At 37.3% G+C, this 19,706-nt stretch overlaps 1 protein-coding gene across 1 annotated transcript in view; it reads left to right on the forward strand.

Annotated features, from left to right (window-relative positions):
* Positions 1 to 10,867, forward strand: part of LOC133870755 (tocopherol cyclase, chloroplastic) — a 51,475-nt gene extending 40,608 nt beyond the window's left edge. Inside the window, exons 8-10 of the mRNA XM_062307959.1 lie at positions 4,099 to 4,215; positions 4,627 to 4,776; positions 10,330 to 10,867. Coding sequence (XP_062163943.1) covers positions 4,099 to 4,215; positions 4,627 to 4,776; positions 10,330 to 10,506 — 444 coding nt within the window. The 3' untranslated portion in view covers positions 10,507 to 10,867. The remainder of the gene's footprint in view (positions 1 to 4,098; positions 4,216 to 4,626; positions 4,777 to 10,329) is intronic.
* The last annotated feature ends 8,839 nt before the right edge of the window (positions 10,868 to 19,706 follow it).

Raw genomic sequence — 19,706 nt, forward strand, 5'->3', positions numbered from 1 at the left:
ACGTGACGTGAGACGGGATTTGATAGCTCATTTCAGGTAGGAGAGATCACAATTTCTTCACTTAGGGTAGAAGAATACCACAATACTCCACTTAGGGTAGGAGAAGACCACAATTTCTCTAATTCTTTTTCTTCCTTTTCATTAACAACCAAATGGTCTTTAAATAGAAATACAAGTACTATTGATAAATAACTACAATAAACATAAGCAATAACACTTCTACTAGCTTAATAACTCGTAAGATAAACCAACTGGAAAGATAAAGATAATATCTCATCACTAATGAGATAGAGATCAGCTTGAGCTAATCCAAGTACTAGGATTGGAGTAGGACTCTTATCAATTCCGCCCCCTTTACATGACACTTGTCCTCAAGGTCGAATTCTTTTTTCTTTTTTTTTTCAAATCTCTTCGAGTTCCTCATGCTCAAAATTCTCCCCAATTCACCCTTGTCCTTCTCTAGGTTCTGCTTTAATAATGAACAGATGTTTCACCTCATATCGATGGCCTGGTGTGAATTGTTCATTGCAGTTGAAACAAAGGGCCTTCTCCCTTCGCTTTTGCATTGCTTCCCATCATAGCTTCTTCCCAGGAAAGGTTTTGACACATGACATCTTTTGTACGCGTCATATAGTGGTGGTAGAATGGTGTTGTATATGTAAGAAGAATGGGGAATCCATTGATCACCTTCTATTTCATTGTGATGTGGCACTGGTTGTTTGGAGCTCTTTCTATAGTTTGTTCGGCGTGGAGTGGGTCATGCAAAGAAGAATGCTGGATTTGTTGAGTGGTTGGGGCACTTCGCTTGGTCATGGTCATGTTACGTGTCTTTGGAAGTAGGTTCCCTTGTGTGTTATGTGGGGTCTTTGGCGTGAGAGAAATGTAAGGCTATTTGAAGATGTGGATTTACCAGTTGTGGACTTGTGTTGAAATGTGCTTAATATGTTATATGTTTGGACCTTGGCGCATAGCCCGAGTCGTATTATGTTTGCTGAGTTTTTATATTTATGTTCTTTTATTTCCTCTGATTAGGGGCACTTTTGTATACTTCATATGTACTAGGATTGCGCCCCTCTGCACTTTTTATTGAATTTTATTACTTTAAAAAAAAAAAAAAAAACATATATTATCACAACACATTATTGGCTCGAATTAGAGTAACTATAGCATTTTGTAATATCATAGAACCACAAAAAAACTTAATATCATTTTCTCAGTGAGTTAAATACTCACATTTTCTTGCTTTGTTGCAATTGACTCCCAACTCAAACATTTACTGTATTAAAACAACGCTGTTAGGCACTTGGACATAGACACCTAACATAGACAACACAATAATACTCAAGTGCCATGAGTATTATCTCTTCCTAATAACCCATAGCAAAATCATATGTAAAACTTGGGTTTACAACTTTACCCATTATCTAGACCCAACATGTGGACAAATAACTAGGGTTAATGCTAAAACCATCAACTAACCTTTCCAATAAGGGATTCTAAGGTTCATAATAAAAACCCCCAATTGAGTTCTTGATTTGTCTCAAGAGCTAACCTACCATGGCAACCTATAGAATTTTTATGGTTCCATTTGACAACCCAATAACTAAAAATACTAACCCATAGAGAAAATCCTGGTTATCCACAAAATTTCAACTTAAAACACTTAAATAAAATTTAGGGTTTTTGGGTCTTACCTTGATTTCCAACTAACAATGAAACCTAATGCGTGGAATTTGTTTAGGACTCCACAAAACACCAAATACCTAGAGAAATTTGAGGGATTAAGCTCAAACTCCAAGGATTTACACAAAATGTAAGAAAAGCTAGGGTTTGTGGATTTTTACCTCAAACCAATCCGTGATAACAGCGATCTTAAGTCCAGAAACCCATTTTCGGAGTCGGATTTAACTTTGGAAGCTTGAAACTACAAGGATCTAGGGCTTGGGTGCAAACCCTAGGAGAGAGAAGAGAGAATTTTCGTGTGGAAGGGAGAAGAGGGAGAAAAAGTGAGTTGAAAACGCATCAAGCCAACTTAATCCCCGGCTTGTTCGCCAGCGCGTGAGACACATATCCTGACTCTCGGCCCGATCCTTCCGGACACATAAATGTCCTGTTCGGACACACTTCCAGTCCGAAGATAGGGAAGCACGGAAGTACTTGGCCGTGAGTTTCTTCCCCTTCTACCACTCATAGGAACTCTTGTTTGTGCTTGGTCTTAAATAGAACCTGTTGATCAAATGGCATGCAGTGTTTACAGTTTCTCCCCAAAAATATGTAGTCAGGTTCTTGCAATGTATCATTGTTCGAGCCATCTCTTGGATTACTTGATTTTTCCTTTCGACTAGTTTGTTCTACTGGGGAGTTTGATTGGCGTGGAGAACTCTTGTGTGATGCTATTTTCATCACAAAAGTCTGAGAATTTGGCATTTTGAAACTCTTTCCCATGATCACTCCTGATTCTCTTGATGCAATATCCCTTCTGAATTTGAATCCTCTTAAACAGTGCATTGGCTTGCTCAAAGGCTTTAGACTTCCCACCAAGCAATATGACCCACGTGAATATGGAGAAGTCATCCACAATCACCATAATATACCTCTTCCCTTCCATGCTTTTATTTCTGGATGGACCCATCAAGTCCATATGAAGTAGCTCAAGAGGTCTATATGTGTGGATAGACATAGTCTTTTTGTGCTGAGTTTTGAGTTGCTTGCCCATTCGACACGGACCACACAATTTTATCTACCTTCCCAAGTTTTGGTAGCCCCATAATGAACACATTTTACTGCCACGAGCTCCTCATGAGTCTCTGCCCCAACTCCCCAGTTAGCCGTTCTTCAATGAACGAACTCCTTACCAATAACTACCAGTAGACTTCCGTTGTCGCTTTAGTTGTGTAGTCTACACACAAGGCTTCTTGGAATCAACACTCAAGAGTCTTGTATAGTATCACACCAAACTCTTGGGTCTCATCTCTCAAAAACTCTCTTGGAGGCTTTGAAAATCATGTGACTGAAAGATCTTGAGAATTGACAGAAAAAAGGTTTTATATAGCAATCTGTGAAATGTGTGTGGCAGTGTCCGGACAGGTAAGTTTGTCGTCCGGACACAGCTAGGGTAATTTTACCTTGACCGACTATCACATTCGGACACAGATCCATGCTGTTCGGACATGACCATTCTAGATATGCGCTGTCCGCAGAGTTGTCTAGACACCTTTGCCAACGAGATGTTTTTGGAGTACTACAAATCCTTCCTGGTCGAATCCCTGTCTAGACATCCCTGCCAACAAGATGTTCCTGGAACACTTACTGTCCGGACATATCAATATCTCGTGCAGACATCTGTTAATTCGGAAGTGTCTATCCACTAGACTGTCCGAACATCTCAGGAACGGCTACTTTCTAGAATTACATATCTCAAATACCGTCTGGACACCTCTTGTCCTGTCTGGACGCCTAGTACTGTACCTGTCTTTTTCAGCAGTTTCTTCTAGTTTTTTCAACCGCAAACATAAGTACATGCTACCCAAATCCCCAAAAAATACAATTCCGTTTTGGATACCAAATGAGCCAATTACAAACATTAACACTTTGAAAATAAAATATTATATCATGGGGAGGTCCAAAGATCCTTAAAGAGAAAGAAGTGTAGTTTTGGTTGTTTCTCTATGCCAGAATTCTCTATGGATCTACTTTCAAAAAATGAATGCTATATGAATCTGCTTCAGCAAGCCTTTGTTTTATTTGTTTTTTTGAGTCATGAATTCACTCTTTGCTTTAAGACAAAAGCAGTTAACTACTTGATCTTTATGAATTCAATTTGCTTCATCAAGATGCTTTGATCTAGGAATGCAACCGTGTTTTTTTTTTTTTCCCCGAGCTCGATTCTCTTGTACTATTTGAGAAATATCTTCTTCTTGAAAGTAATGGGGAAAATGATGAAACAATTTTATTCCAAATTGTTTTCCAGTTATGTATAAACATGCCTTGATAAAGAGCATTTTCATTGAAAAATAAGATGACGTCAAGTGCTTTGTCTCAAACAAATAGTAACCTCTCGTTATCTATTGACAAATGTTATGATACTGACTGCTGCAGATTGGAGTTCACTGTGATGGAATTTTCTATGAATTTGTGCCATGGAATGGTGGTGTTAGTTGGGAAATTGCTCCTTGGGGTTACTGGTACATGGATGGGGAGAATCAGACACATAAGGTAATTGTATATGTCCTTGTTGATAATGCTACTCTCATCACATCCCAGTTCCAAGTTCTGCAGGGAAGTCTATGATTTTGGTCTTGTTTTGCATTTGAACATGTGAAAAGCCCAACACTCATGTTGTGGTGGGATGGTAACTAGGTTTATGGGGTCCATCTGGTATACCTTTCTTAGGGATGCATTCCTGAGGCCTTGGGCAGAGAGGTGCTATCACCTCCCTTGTACTCTTTTTCCTCGCACAAAAATGTGAAGCCCAACACTCCTGTTGCAGAAAGTGCAAGCTGGTCTTGGGCATTATTGATGGAACTTGTTAAGTTCTTGGAATGATCAAGTCATTCATTGGAAAGATCAGATGTTGATGTTGGGGCCTGTTATATGAGTAATTGAGAACACAAATTATCTGGGCAGGTTGAATTAGAGGCAACAACAAAGGATCCTGGTACAACATTGCGTGCTCCAACAACAGAAGCTGGTCTTGCTCCAGCTTGTAAAGATTCTTGTTTTGGTGTGCTAAGATTGCGAATTTGGGAACGAAGATATGATGGCAGTAAAGGGAAGGTTTGTTATTTTCTCATACTCTTCTGTCTCTAATGTGCATCAGGCTGATGATAAATAGGTTGTGAAGATGTACCTGCTTGTTCCTATAATCCTATTCATGCTATAGAACCCAAACTAATTTATCATTGAACTTCTGCATCAAGTTTACCAGCATTCAGAAACAATTATTGAAAGCTTAAGATTTTGTTAATTATGCTGTGTGAATATCCTTCAATATAGTCTGAGTAATTTTTTCAAGTAAGCTATCTCTTGTATTGTTAATTTTGTGCTGACATCTCACAGTTGCTATTGTGAACTCCAACAGACATTTATCTCTGGGTAGACATATTAGTATGAACTTCCTTCCGTTGGTCTTCCTTTAGAAATCAGCATGAATTTTGCTGTCCATGCAAACATATTAGAACACCTCTCTCACAAGACTCAAAGTCCCAGCAGTAGTCTTGTGCGGCTCAATCTGTGGAGGTGTACAACCGGAACTCTACTAAGAAGTCCTCTACTTCTATCCAAAAGCTGAGTCCTATTATAGAGTCCTAATGCAATAGTATCATAGCTAGATAAGATTTCAAGTGTTATAGTTTGAATGTATTTAGAGGTAGAAACCAGTTGCTAGACTAGAGTTAGTGTTTATCTTAAACTCTGTAATGAACCTCTATATATGATCAATGAATGCTCGGTAAATAGTAAGGTTTCAGCTTCCATAATTTCTATGTTCTATCATGGTATCAGAGCCATCTCAAAGACACACGTCTTGAGCTATGGCCCATTCTGATTCCGAATCCAGTGCTTCTGCCAGTTCGGTGGCTTCCATAGCCACTCAACCTCATCTCCCACCTCCCCAACCGCAACCGGTTGTCTTTACCATATCCAACATGAATCCGAATCTTCATATCAAACTCTCCAAAGGAAACTTTGTGGCGTGGAAAAGACATACCCTTGCCTACATCAAAGGACAGGACGCCTACGGCTTTCTTGACAGCTCATCTTAGCCTCCTCAAACAATTCCAAATCCTTCTACTGATTCTGGAGCCCCTGCCACAATTGTCAACCCAGAATTTCTTGCGTGGAACTAGCGTGATCAGATGATACTCAACATCCTTATCTCAACATTGACTGAACCCTACGTGGTCCATGCTGGCAGTGTCTCCTCAGCAGCTCTCTGGTCCACTCTTCTCTCCATGTTTGCATCTCAAGCCCGTGCTAGAGTCATGCAGATATACTTTCAACTTGCCACAGTGAAGAAAGGTAGTAACTCCATTACAAAATACTTCCAAACTATCAAGACTCTCAGTGACACTCTTGCTGCCGTCGAACAACCTCTCAGTGACTTTGAGAGCGTCGTGGATACTTCCCAAACAATCGTGGCCATGGCTCCTATTTTTCTCCTGATGCTGCTACCAGTTCCTATCATACCTGCCAGATTTGTGGGAAAATAGGCCATACTGCCTTTCGTTGCTACCACCTCCAAACCAGCAACCTCCTGCTTCTTCACAGGCCTACAACTCAATACCAACACTACCAGCAGAGGATGTCCGGTAAGCAGACATAGGCGCTACACATCATCCATCAGTTCAGAAATTTGCCCTTGGCAATTCTGTATTTTTTAAATTTCACTCTTATTTCTTGATTAAGGACATTCAAACCAGGGCTATCCTCCATCAAGGGCATACTAAAGATGGCCTCTATCAACTGCTTCCGTCAACTAGTTCTTCGTCAATAAAACAAGCCCTTATTGGTGAACGCACTTATGTAGCTATTTGCACAAGCCAAGGGTCATCAGCAGCCATTTAGTTCTTCTAGTTTTTCAATTTGTAGTCCTTTACAATTAATTTACTCAGATGTATGGGGACCTTCTCCAACATTATCAATAAATGGAAGTCGGTTTTATGTGTCATTCATTGATGCCTTTAGTCGTTTTGCTTGGGTTTTTCCTATACAAGCCAAATCAGATGTCATGTCTATCTTTCTTAAGTTCCAAGTTATGGTTGAACGGCTCTTAAACACAAAAATAATCAGTGTGCAATCTGACTGGGGGGGTGAAAACCGCAATATTCACTCTTATTTTCAGTCTCACGGCATCACACATCGTCTCTCTTGTCCTCATACACACCAACAAGGATGTGTTGAACGCAAGCATAGACACTTAATTGACACAACTCTAGCCCTACTGGCCGAGAGTTCTCTCCCTCAAAATTTCTTGGAAGATGCTTGCCTTACCTCCTGTTATCTCATAAATCGAATGCCAACTCCATTGCTCAATAATCAGTCGCCCTTTGAAAAATTATTTCACCAAGTCTCTGATTACAAGTTTCTCAAAGTATTCGGATGTGCGTGTTTTCCAAATCTCAGGCCTTACAACACTCATAAATTCTCCCAACGCTCAAAAGAATGTGTTTTTCTTGGGTACAGTCAACATCACAAAGGCTATAAATGCCTTCACATAGATTCTGGCCGAGTGTACATCTCTCGAGATGTCATATTCCGTGAATCCCGGTTTCCTTATGCTTCTCAAGTTTCTACACCTCCTATTTCTACTCCTGTTCAAGCCCCTATTATCCCTCCTATTCTTTTACCTCCACCCACTCCATCTTCAACACAACCTCCTGCACCACCACAGTCATCTATACCTTCCAATTCCTCTCCTTCCAATTCTATAGCACCACAAGGTTCTTGTTCCAGTCCCTATGAGGAAACTCCTCCTGCCCGAATACATCCCATGCATACCAGGTCTATGAACAATATCATTCAGCAACAATAGCTCACAGATGGCACTGTCTGATACCCTGCTCCTCGGGATTTATTAACACAGCATGCATCAGCCACCCAGGAACCGACCTGTTTCTCAAATGCTATGAGTGTTCTAGAATGGAGAAATGCAACGCAACTTGAGTTTAAAGCTCTTCTACATAACCAAACATGGTCACTTGTACCTCCACAAGCCTCTCAAAATCCAGTAAGATGCAAATGGGTGTTCAAACTAAAAAGAAAAGCCAATGGATCCATTGAGAGACACAAAGCACGGATGGTAGCCAAAGGATTTCATCAACAAGCAGGTGTGGACTATGGAGAAACTTATAGTCCAATTGTTAAGCCTACTACAATCCGAACTGTGCTTTCCCTTGCATATTCTGCTGGATGGTCAATGAAACAGATTGATATTCATAATGCTTTTCTTCATGGTCTTTTATCTGAGGATGTTCATATGGTCTAGCCACCGGGATTTATCAATCCTAACTTTCCTCATCATGTGTGCAAGCTCCACAAGGCTATATATGGTCTCAAACAGGCGCCTAGAGCCTGGTTTTCTAGGTTAAGTAACAAGTTAATCCAACTTGGGTTTATAGGGTCCAAGGCCGACTCTTCACTTTTTCTTTACAAAACAAAGTTAGTCACCATCTTTCTGCTTATTTACGTTGATGACATCATCATCACAGCCTCGGATCCAGCTGCCATCCCGGATTTGCTCTAGCTCCTTAATGCTGACTTTGCTGTTAAAGATTTGGGTGATTTACATTATTTTCTTGGTGTTGAAGTTCTCAAACTAAACTTGGGTCTTCTTCTCTCTCAACGGCGCTATATCATGGATCTTTTAAAGAAGACAAACATGCATGAAGCAAAGCCTGTTACTTCCCCAATGGCTTCCTCTTCAGTTCTATCTGCTTTTTTAGGAGATCCAATGGAGGATCCGTCTCTCTACCGCATTACAGTGGGCTCCCTACAATATCTTTCTCTCACAAGACCCGACTTAAGCTTTGCTGTAAACCAAGTGTGCCAATTCATGCATCGACCCCTTAAACCACACTGGCAGGCCGTTAAAAGAATCCTCAGATACTTGCAGCATACAATGTCTCATGGTCTCCTTCATCAAACATCTTCCAATGTTCTTCAAGCTTACTCGGATGTTGATTGGGTTGGATGTCCAGACGATCATCACTCCACCGGTGCATATTGTGTGTTTATTGGTTCAAATTTGGTATCTTGGAGCTCACGCAAACAACCAACTGTCTCTCGATCATCTACAGAAGCAAAGTATAAGGTTGTTGCAAACACCATAGTCGAACTCTTATGGATCCAGGCACTACTTCAAGAACTTGGAGTTCGGACCTCTTCTCCACCAACTCTTTGGTGTGATAATATTGGTGCCACTTACATGTCTGTCAATCCGGTGTTCAATGCTCGTACCAAGCATGTGGAAATTGACTTTCACTTTGTCTGAGATCGCGTTGCCGATAAGTCCTTTGGTGGTTCGATTTGTTCCTAGCTCAGATCAGCTTGCAGATGTCCTTACAAAACCACTTGTTTCGGCCAAATTTTAACAACTTTGTTTTAAGCTCAACGTGCGATCTCCCCTGTTGATCTTGCGGGAGGGTATTAGAACACCTCTCGCACAAGACTAAAAGTCCCAGCAGGAGTCTTGTGCGGCTCAATCTATGGAGGTGTCCAGCCGGGACTCTACTAAGAAGTCCTCTACTTCTATCCAAAAGCCGAGTCCTATTATAGAGTCCTAATGCAATAGTATCATAGCTAGATAATATTTCAAGTGTTATAGTTTGAATGTATTTAGAGGTAGAAACCGGTTGCTAGACTAGAGTTAGTGTTTATCTTAAACTCTGTAATGAACCTCTATATATGATCCACGAATGCTCGGTAAAGAGTAAGGTTTCAGCTTCCATAATTTCTATGTTCTATCAAAACATGTGATTGGATGACCACTAATAAGATGCTCCTGTAGAAACTTCCATTAATGTTTGATCTCTCTCTCTCTCTCTCTCTCTCTCTCAAACTTTGCAGTTTCCCTGGGCTGAAACATTTTCTGGTGTTTACTGCATCTCAACTTTACAAAATATTTACTTTATAAGTGGCTCCAGAGTATAGCTTGTTTGCTTGTTTTTGTTCGATCGATTATATTTTGATTATCTATAATATAAAACTCTCAATATCCCATTCATATTAATCATTAATGACTGAAGTTTCAGTGGCTTTTGACATTATTATATCAATATTTTTTGAATTATGTTACTTCATATTTGAGAGACATTTACATTAGTTCCATTCCTAATGTGGAACACCACTAGTTTCATTAAGGGCATCACTCCTGTTATCATTTGAAGGATGATACAAAAGTTAGCACTCTCAAATTTCCGATTGTTCAGAATTGATTTTTGAGGTGATGTTCAATTGGTCCATCCACCCTCTGGATTTGCTTTTTTAATTCCCATGTTTGTTTTGCTGATATATCTCAAAGTTATTCAGTCTAGTGGGTCCTGTTATTTTTCCCCTTGTTTGGCCCACATAGTTGTCTTTTGATTGCTGGCGACTTTGTAGAATTAGTGATATGAACTCCACCAACAAATGTTGGTGGAGTTCATATCAATTAGAAAGGCCAATTGCTCCGCCAATAAATGCTTAAATCTTGGTATTGTTATTTCCTAGATTAGGATAACTTAGAATTCATTTAGTTGTTATTTCATGTTGGTAGTTATATTTGAGTAAAAAAAAAGCATGTAATGACAGCGTGTGCAGAGGGTGATGATTATGGAACATTTTAATTTACAGATCATATTGGATGTTACAAGTAACATGGCAGCAGTAGAAGTAGGAGGTGGACCATGGTTCAACACTTGGAAGGGTGAGACCTCTACGCCGGAGCTCATTAGTAGAGCTCTTCAAGTTCCCATTGATATGGAGGGGATTTTCGGTTTTGCCCCATTATTTAAACCCCCCGGTCTATAGCAACTTGGTTACTTATTACAAGACCACCAAGTATGGGCTCCAACAGTGGCATTTGGATAACAGTCATTTTACCAAAGGAATTTAGATGCGATTCCCCTCTAATTGCTTTTTGTTGGAAATGTAGGTTATTTTTAAACTCATTTGCTATTTGGTGGGAATTCACGTTCTCCTGGTTTGGGAATTTTTTTATTTATATATATAATAAGGACCAAAATGTTCATATTTATTATTATTAAGGGGCGGTAAACACCCATTTTTTTTTTTGAAGGACCAAAACGTTCATACCTTCGTGGTAAACACCTCGTGGGTGCTATGTATTCTTTTTATTTTTTATATTTTTTTTTAAAGTGTTTGCTAAACATTCTTGTCTACAGAACTTTTTGACTTTTTAATATTTTTCCTTTTTTTATATTTTTTGTTGGATATTATTATGGTTATACAAGTGAAGCAGATTATGCGAGAATTTTGCTATGACTAATTTTTAATACTTTTTTTTTTTAGGGGGGGGGGGGGGGGGGGGGGTTTGTTTTTTCATTTGTAAAATTTGTATATAAAAGTCAAACTATTTTATTAAAAAAAAAATGGTGACAAATAAATAAAATAAAATAAAAGTTGTATACAAAAAGTGAAGAACTATTTTATTTTTTTTTTAAAAAAATGGAAATGAACAGATTTTTTTTTTTTTTTTAAAAAAAATGTAGTTTCTTTGTAGTCTTTGTTTTGCATTTTTTGTTTAATTTTTAAGTACTTTTGTATCAAATAGCCTATGCACTTGAATGGAGATACATAGTGATTTTTTTCAAGTATAAATAATTCGTACCGATGTTTAAGAGTCAACTAAAGATTAAAATTTCATATTTTCGAGAATCTAATCAAATTTTTAATCATTTTCAAATGTGGGTTTAGTCACATTTCTAGAAATTCATAGTTTTAGGAATCACATTTTTTAGAATGTGGATGTGGGGGCAAATCTTAGATTCTCCAAACTAAAAGGACTTTTAATCGAACTTTATTAATTCATCAAAACTATTTTCCTATTTAGGAAATTTCTTTATGAACCATGTGAACTTCAGTCTTCATATCCCTTCAAAAAATTTTAAAACAGCAGCATAGGGGAAAAATAGGAACGACTGTGCTGTATTTTTGTGTTGGACTCGTGGAATCTTCTGGATTTTATTTCTCTTTTGATGATCAATCTCTCCATATTGTATGGTTTATGTTCTTTTTCTCATCATCATTGATTTTAAATTTAAAAAATATTAGATTTGATCACTTCTAATACTTATTATATTAAAAATATTTTAATTTATTTATTATTTCTTAAATCTAGATTGTAAAAATTAATGTTATATAAAATAATCGTTAAATTTAAAATTATTGATTTATGATTCTAAAACTCTACAATAAAAATTCCAAAAGAACATTATGTTAGAACATAACATAAAATATCAGCATACGCAGTAGAAAAATTTACACATATATTTAACCATTTTAGTTAGGGTTGTAAATGAACAAAGTTACTCGTTAGCTCGCTCGGGGTTTGTTCGGTTATTAAATGAGTTGTTCATGAACACGAAATTATACTCAATTATTAAACGATTTATACTCGTATAAATTTCGGCTGACTCGTTTAAAGTTCGTAAACAAACTTGTATAAGGCTCGGGTGTGTGTGTGTTAATAAAACTAGCTTATAAGTAAATAACTTATTAAGTAACAATAGTATGTATATATTATAAATATGTAAGAATAACTACTAAATATCTTCCAGTTAAAATATTAAGAATGCAGTCATGTAATGTATTTTGTATATTAACCATAGTTAACTAACTAGTGAATTTTGCTTTAATTATGTATGTATGTATGTATTTTAAACCAGCAAAACTGTAAGCGAAAACTTCCGATTTTCACGTGACACTACCACATCAGAAATACAATCTCACAAGGATTTTTTTTTTTTTTTTTTTTTTTTTTTTTTGTCTTATATATATATATATATATATATATATATATATATATATATATATATATATATATATATATATATATATATATATATATATATATATATATATAGCACTAGGAATAAACGACATAACAGTAGAGAACTGACTTAATTACCTCATAATTATACAGATAAGTTAGAGCATGGTTTAATTATGCATACCATGTCCACACTAGATGTACCAAATATATGTGCCACAAGCGGCACTAAATCACATAATTACATGGTCAATAATACACTATAAAAACAATCACATAGAAATAAACATAAATATAAGGCTTCTCTGAGGCGAGCATCAAACTCCCAGAAGATGGTTTAGTAACCTCAAAACTAGAGTAAGGATCTTTGCCTTCATCCATACTTTCTGCGTCAGGATCTATATAAAGACGACGTTATCATATTTACACAAACAAACTAGTTAATCCCCTAACTCTCATAAATATAAATTAAAGGTCATCAAATGAAATAAAAGAGACAATATATATATATATATATATAGAGAGAGAGAGAGAGAGAGAGAAGAGAGAATGTAATGAATGTATGGCGTAGTGACTGATCCGTTTGTGTTTTATGATCATTTTTCTTCAAACCTCACTTTGAATGCTTACTTGTTTAATGCTGGCGACAATATATGCCTTAGTTTAAATTACAAATTAGGGCTTCGGACCGTTAGCCTAGCTAACCAGCACACTGGCTTGCCGTTCTTGATGGAGATCAAGGCACCGTTTTGAAGGATCTCGTTCAAGTACCAATTGGGCCGGTTACGAGAGCACGAGTAAAGAAGTTCAAGGATGTGCTCAACGGACTCATCCAAGAGTTATGGGCTCAAGCAAATTCGGGAAGGCCCATTGAGCATGATCCACGTGGGCAACAAAGAATTGTCACCTTGATTCAAGTTCTAGAAGGATCCGGTCAAGGCTAAGAACTGCTGAGATTGTTCGTTAATTTAGAAGGATCGGATTGCAAGACTTATTTTCTTTACCTACCTAAGATCTTTATTTATTTTCTTTCCTTGCTAGGAATTGATTTGTTTACTTATTAGGATTAGAACTACTTTCTCCGCAAGTAATTTTCTTGTATAAATAGGTGTACCTACCATGTAATCGAGGAGACATTGATGATTCATAAAACTTGTGAGGTTTTATTCTCTTTGGTTCTTTGAAGAACTACTCGAACTTATCGGGATTTCCCGTGGCGTTCATCTCGACTTATCAAACGGAATTTCCACCACCGTTTGTGGCGTCTTCCTTATACCGAGGTTCTTGTTTGTCATAAACAACGGGTCGAGGTTTTTTTCCATTCGAATCTGTCCTTAGAACGGTCTTGGGTTCCCTTTCGTTGTTGGGTCTCATTATTCTTGACGGGGTTCACATCAGTTCTACCATCGCTGCAATTACTATAAAGATAATTAATCAAGTTCTAAAAACATGAATTAGACTAATTAAATGAATAATTAAGGTAAATGTGGGAAATAGGACACTTAGAAAATATTTAGAGTTGAATTTCTAAGTTGGGTGTTCAGATAGGGCAATTCTGTGTCCGGATAGGTCAGGTAGTACATCCCTGTCCGCTGTGGTGTCCGGACGGCCTGTGGACAGGACTTCCCGAAAGTCCCAATTCTTGAGCATGATCAGATGGACAATTTATGTGTCGAACAGCTTTACCCAAGAGCGACACCTCGCACATGTGTGTCTGGACAACCCACTTGCTTGTCCTGATAGGCTTGTATTGAAGTTGTTGCTGGACGACGATTTCCAGCTCATTTCTCTCTCTCTCTCTCTCTTCTTAGGGTTTTGAGACAAAACCCTAGATCTTGGTATTTTGAAGCTTCTAAACTTTAATCTGACACCGAAAACATGATCCTCATAGCAAGCTTTCAATAAATGTTATGCGTTAGTTTTAATGTGCTAATGCAATGGTGCATTGCAAGGCTTTCTTTGGGAATCCTTCTTTAAGCCAATGACCAAGTAGCCAAAGTAAGTCTTTACTCACTCAGAAGAGATGTTATGTTTTTATGATGAGAAAATGTTATGATTTTATAAATTCGAGCCAATGATATTTTAGTATAATAGATGCATGTGATTTGCTTTCAATACCTTCAATTATGTGAAAGAGATTATTTGATGATCTTTACGAGTTTAAGATATGTTTGTGAATGATGTGGATTGAGTTGTGTTTTATGTTCTTTATGAGAATTTAAGAATTCATGTTGTGATGTAAATTGCATAAAATAACAAGAATGTGAGTGTTAATCAATGGCGAAGTTTCATCTTCAATCTTAGTTGAAGATTTTAGCCTCTCATGACTAAAAACAATATCCGAACTTGAATTAAAAACATAAAAATGAATGACTTACAAAGAAAAACGTGCAAAAAGCTCAAGAACGGCTCTAGGTCAAAAATATGCTCTTAACAACACCTCCCAACGTGTTTTTACAAGAGAAAAGAATAATATAAATACCAAAAAACCTAGGGTTTCGGCACTGCCAGGTAAGCCCTAGTGCGCTCGATCGCATACTAGGTGCACTCGAGCGTACTCAGGACTTCTTCATTTCTTCCACGGTGCAGTGCATGAGTGCTGCTTGCTTCGTCATACGTGGGTGTGCGCTTGAGCGTGCTTGCATGGGCTTGAGTGCACAATCCAAAATTTCACTTGTTTGCCCACTTCTTTGCAATTCCACATAAAGACCGCCATTTTTTCTCAATGACGTGCAAAATACTAAAACATCAAAACTAAGAAAAAAAATGATAAGAAAATAACAGAGCTAAAGGTTTAACAAATGCAAATTAAAGGGTCCAAATATCCAATATTTTGGCACTCATCAAATACCCTCAAACTTGTATTTTTCTAGTCCCTTAGCAAAACAAAATCAGAACATGAAACATAAGTCCATTGTTGTGGGAGAGACGATTGCATTTAGTATATGCAACAAGCCTTTTAAACATCTAGGTCTCCCTATAGGACGAGTAAAGTCTCGTGAGGGTTTAATAGCAATGATGCTCAAACATTTTGACAAATAAGGATTTCCACACAAACACATGGTTCATACATCATGAGCAGGTTTAGCAAGGTGAACACCATCATCAGGACATCAATAATCATTCAACCTATAGCTGAAAAATTGAGACAACACATGCTCCAATAAGTACAAAGTGAGATTAATATATACTCTGAAGGTTTCAATTTTTCTCAAAGCTTGTGTCCCCCAAAATTCATAGGAATTCTATCAGATGAAAACAACCAAGGCTTAAATAAAAATGTACTTTTTTTTTTTTTTTTTTTGTAGGCTATGCAATGGTCAACTCCTTTAAGTTTTCTAATTAACCTATGTAACGAGTGTTGGGCCAATGATTCTCAAACCAGATGGTTTTAGGGTACTAGATGTAGAGACATCCCTAAGGGCTTAATTACTCAAGTAAAAAAGGCTACGAAGCCAAATTAACCAGACAGTCAACCAAATTGAATTTATCATCTTTTTACACTAACACTCAATGCTTAGTGAGGCAAGAGGTCCGATTACTTAATGAGAAACTCAAACTATGATGAATTTTGTTATTATTATTATTATTATTATTATTATTAAATCAGGTTTCATCAACAAATCATTCTACAAATCATTCTACAAATCTCAAGACACACGCTCCTCAATTCAAATCTCAAATCCCATCGACCCTATGCTAATATGCCTTTAATAAAAACTCAAACAAGTGAAGTCTCTCTAATCCAACAGATGAGTCAAAAGACTCAGATTTCTAATGACATATAGCGTTCAAGATGTTAAACAAACCAAGACCATACAAACTGTAATCATGCTCAATCAACAACATAACACTTTTTTTTTTTTTTGTTTAAACAAAAGCAATAAAAATAACAAGAAAATAGACAGAAATGTCTACCCCACCCCCAAACTAAATTGATTAATTGTCCCCAATGTGACCAAAAATACAATATCGAATAGGTGACGCAAGTCAAGTGTAACGTAGGAGAACGCTCCCCCAAATTTGAATGGCAGACACTTGTCCTGAAAAACACAACAAAAACAAAACAAACAAATAAAATCAAATGATAAGGAAATGAATGGGGGTTACCTCCCACAAGCGCTAAGTTTTCAGTCTCCAGCTAGACTCTCCACAATAGATGACAATCACTCCGAATAACTAGGATCCTCCAATGGGGTCGTCTCAATCTCCGGACTCTTCAACTCTAAGAATGGTTTCAGCCTTTGTCCATTAACCTTGAAAGTGGTACCATTCTTTGGATCCTCAATCTCAATAGCTCCATGAGGAAAAATAGATCGAATAATAAATGGGTCTATCCATTGAGATTTGAGCTTTCTTGGTAAGAGATGCAGACGTGAATTGTAAAGAAAGACTTTCTGACCAGGTTCAAAAGATCGTCTCAAAATGCTCTGGTCATGAGCCTTCTTCATTCGCACCTTGTATAACCTCGCATAATCATATGCATCATTCCTCAGTTCCTTTAATTCATTGAGTTGGAGCTTCCTTTGTGGGCCAGCCTTCGTAAGATTGAAGTTTAGCTGCTTGATGTCCCAGTATGCTCTATGCTCCAATTCCACCGGAAGATGACATGCTTTGCCGTACACAAGACAATATGGGGACATGCCAATCGGGGTCTTGAAAGTTGTACGGTAAGCCCACAATGCATTATTCAATCGTAGAGACCAATCTTTCCTTGAAAGGTTTACTGTCTTTTCCAAAATCCTCTTGATCTCTCGATTCGAAATCTCCACTTGTCAACTCGTCTGTGGGTGATATGGGGTGGCAACCTTATGTGTGATGAAATAGTTCTTCATCAACTACTCAAAAATCCTGTTGCAAAAATGCTTACCTCCATCACTTATGATTGCTCAAAGAGTACCAAAACGAGTAAAGATAGTGTCCTTCAAAAATTGGACCACAACTCTTTGGTCATTAGTATTGCATGCAAAACCTTCCACCCATTTGGACACGTAGTCCACAGCAACAGGGAGTTTTGGACTGGTCCCATGAAATCAATGCCCTACACATCAAAAATCTCAACAATCAGAATGGGGTTAAGGGGCATCATATTCCGTCTTGAAAAGATAAGGATCGTCCCAGAAAAAGTAGGATGTGAACCCGTGGGATCGAACTCCCTTGAACCCACAATCAAATTGAACATACCCTAGAAAGCCAAGAATCAAGTCAAGAAGATCTAGACCCGTTGAAATCTTGTTTTCAAGAACCTAGAGTCGGTGAGAACGCCACAAAGGGGTTTGCCTTTGATAAGTTCTTAGTTCAATCAAAAACAAGTAGAGAAAACTGAAAAGTTTTCTATGAAGAACAAAATTTTCATTCACATTCAACTTATCCAGCAAATGCGGCTACAAGTCTTTTTAAAACCTCTCCATGAAACCCTAAACCTACTAAGTCCTACATCAATTAAAAGACATGGGCTGAACATCTTCAAGCCCAAAACATCCTAAACTACACTTCTATAGCTATTAAAATAAGTCCACTTAATGAAATAAATAGGCCCAAAAGCCTACAACCATAGAAACATAAAAATAGGCCTACACGCCTATACTTAATGAAATAAAGATTCTGCACTAAACTACTAGGCTATGCCGCCCCCATCTGTCGCTTGTATCACATGGATTAAAGCTGGTTCTTCTTCTTTCAAGCCCATCTTAAATGTTGGGGTCTTACTCGATAAATTTGCAAACTTGGCCTGAGTGGATTGCACCAATCCTTGCATTGCTTCCTTGATCTTCTTCGCTCTTGACCTTGTGATTGGCCTATTTAGAACTTGCAAGGGATCTTTAAGATTCGGTCTAGCATAGTGCCCCCATCAAAGTACTTCACCATGGCCATAAACTTGAACCTATCTTGCCGCCCCCAATGCAAAGGCATGTGACCGGTGACGATATAGTTTACTATATCAGCAAACCATGGTGAATGAGTCTGAGCAATGTGCATCAATTGCTCATCAAGGAAGGTCTAAGAGATGGGGGTGGCTTCTTCAATGAAATCCACAGTCAACCTAGACAGATGATCGGCCACCACATTTTCAGAACCCTTCTTATCCCGAATCTCTATGTCAAATGATGAGTGCCAAATATTGCATATGTGAACCCTTTCATTTGCATTTGTTAAACCTTTAGCTTTATTATTTTATAATATTTTTGGTTAGTTTTGGTGTCAAGATATGACATGATAAACAATACAATGCAAACATACCTGACATACACTAGGATTTAGAAATCAAAATCCTAGGCATGTGAGACCTCACCTACTAGGTGAGTTCACTCCCCCTCAAGGGGGTGAATGTTCTCATCCTTCCTTACCCATACCTTATCTACCTGTGAGGCAGGGGTGTGAGCCATGTCTCAATTGATCAGTCTGACTATGACATTCTTCATCATGTTGACAAGCCTTTCATTGGTCTGATTCTTCTTGGACTTGTGAGGCTTCACTTTGAAGCATTCTGTAGCGCCTCAGATTTTAAGTAATTAAATAAAATGTCTTAAATTAGAATTTTAGACTGAATAAAATAGACAAGTCTAGAATTGACGTTCGATTCTCAAGATTCGACATTCGAACGGCTTAATATTGTAGGAAACAATATTCACGTTCAGCTGTTAATAAAATACGTGGCATTAAACACGTTATTTTAATCCCCGATAAATAATAAGAAATACATGAATATTTATGAAAATAAATATTCCTTGGTCTTATTATTTATAAATCGTAATTTTATAAATAAAGAATAATATTATTAGACTCTAATAATATTACTATTACAGGACTATTTAATAGACAAACTGAATTAATCAGTAGATTAATTGATACGATAATATTGATGAATAATATTAATGTGTAATATTCACCGTGTGTAATATTATTGTGTACTATATATATATATTTGATATATATATTTATGGTGTTATAATATTATTGAGATAATGATATTATCAATAAAACGAACTAGACTCAAAACGGACTTAGATTATAATTTTAATGAATTATACATAATGGTAAAGATCCAATATGTAAATATCTATGTGAAAAATATCTATGGTAAAAATGTAATTAGTAAGTTTTGTAAAATATCTTTACAAGACTTAACTACTAAGTTTTGTGCATAATATCTACTGATATTTTATAAAGTCATCATTTCATCTAATGATTCAGCATTATGACTCGTCACTGTCATGAT

This window comes from Alnus glutinosa, chromosome 6 (assembly GCF_958979055.1).
Source record: "Alnus glutinosa chromosome 6, dhAlnGlut1.1, whole genome shotgun sequence".
In the NCBI taxonomy this organism is placed as follows: domain Eukaryota; kingdom Viridiplantae; phylum Streptophyta; class Magnoliopsida; order Fagales; family Betulaceae; genus Alnus; species Alnus glutinosa.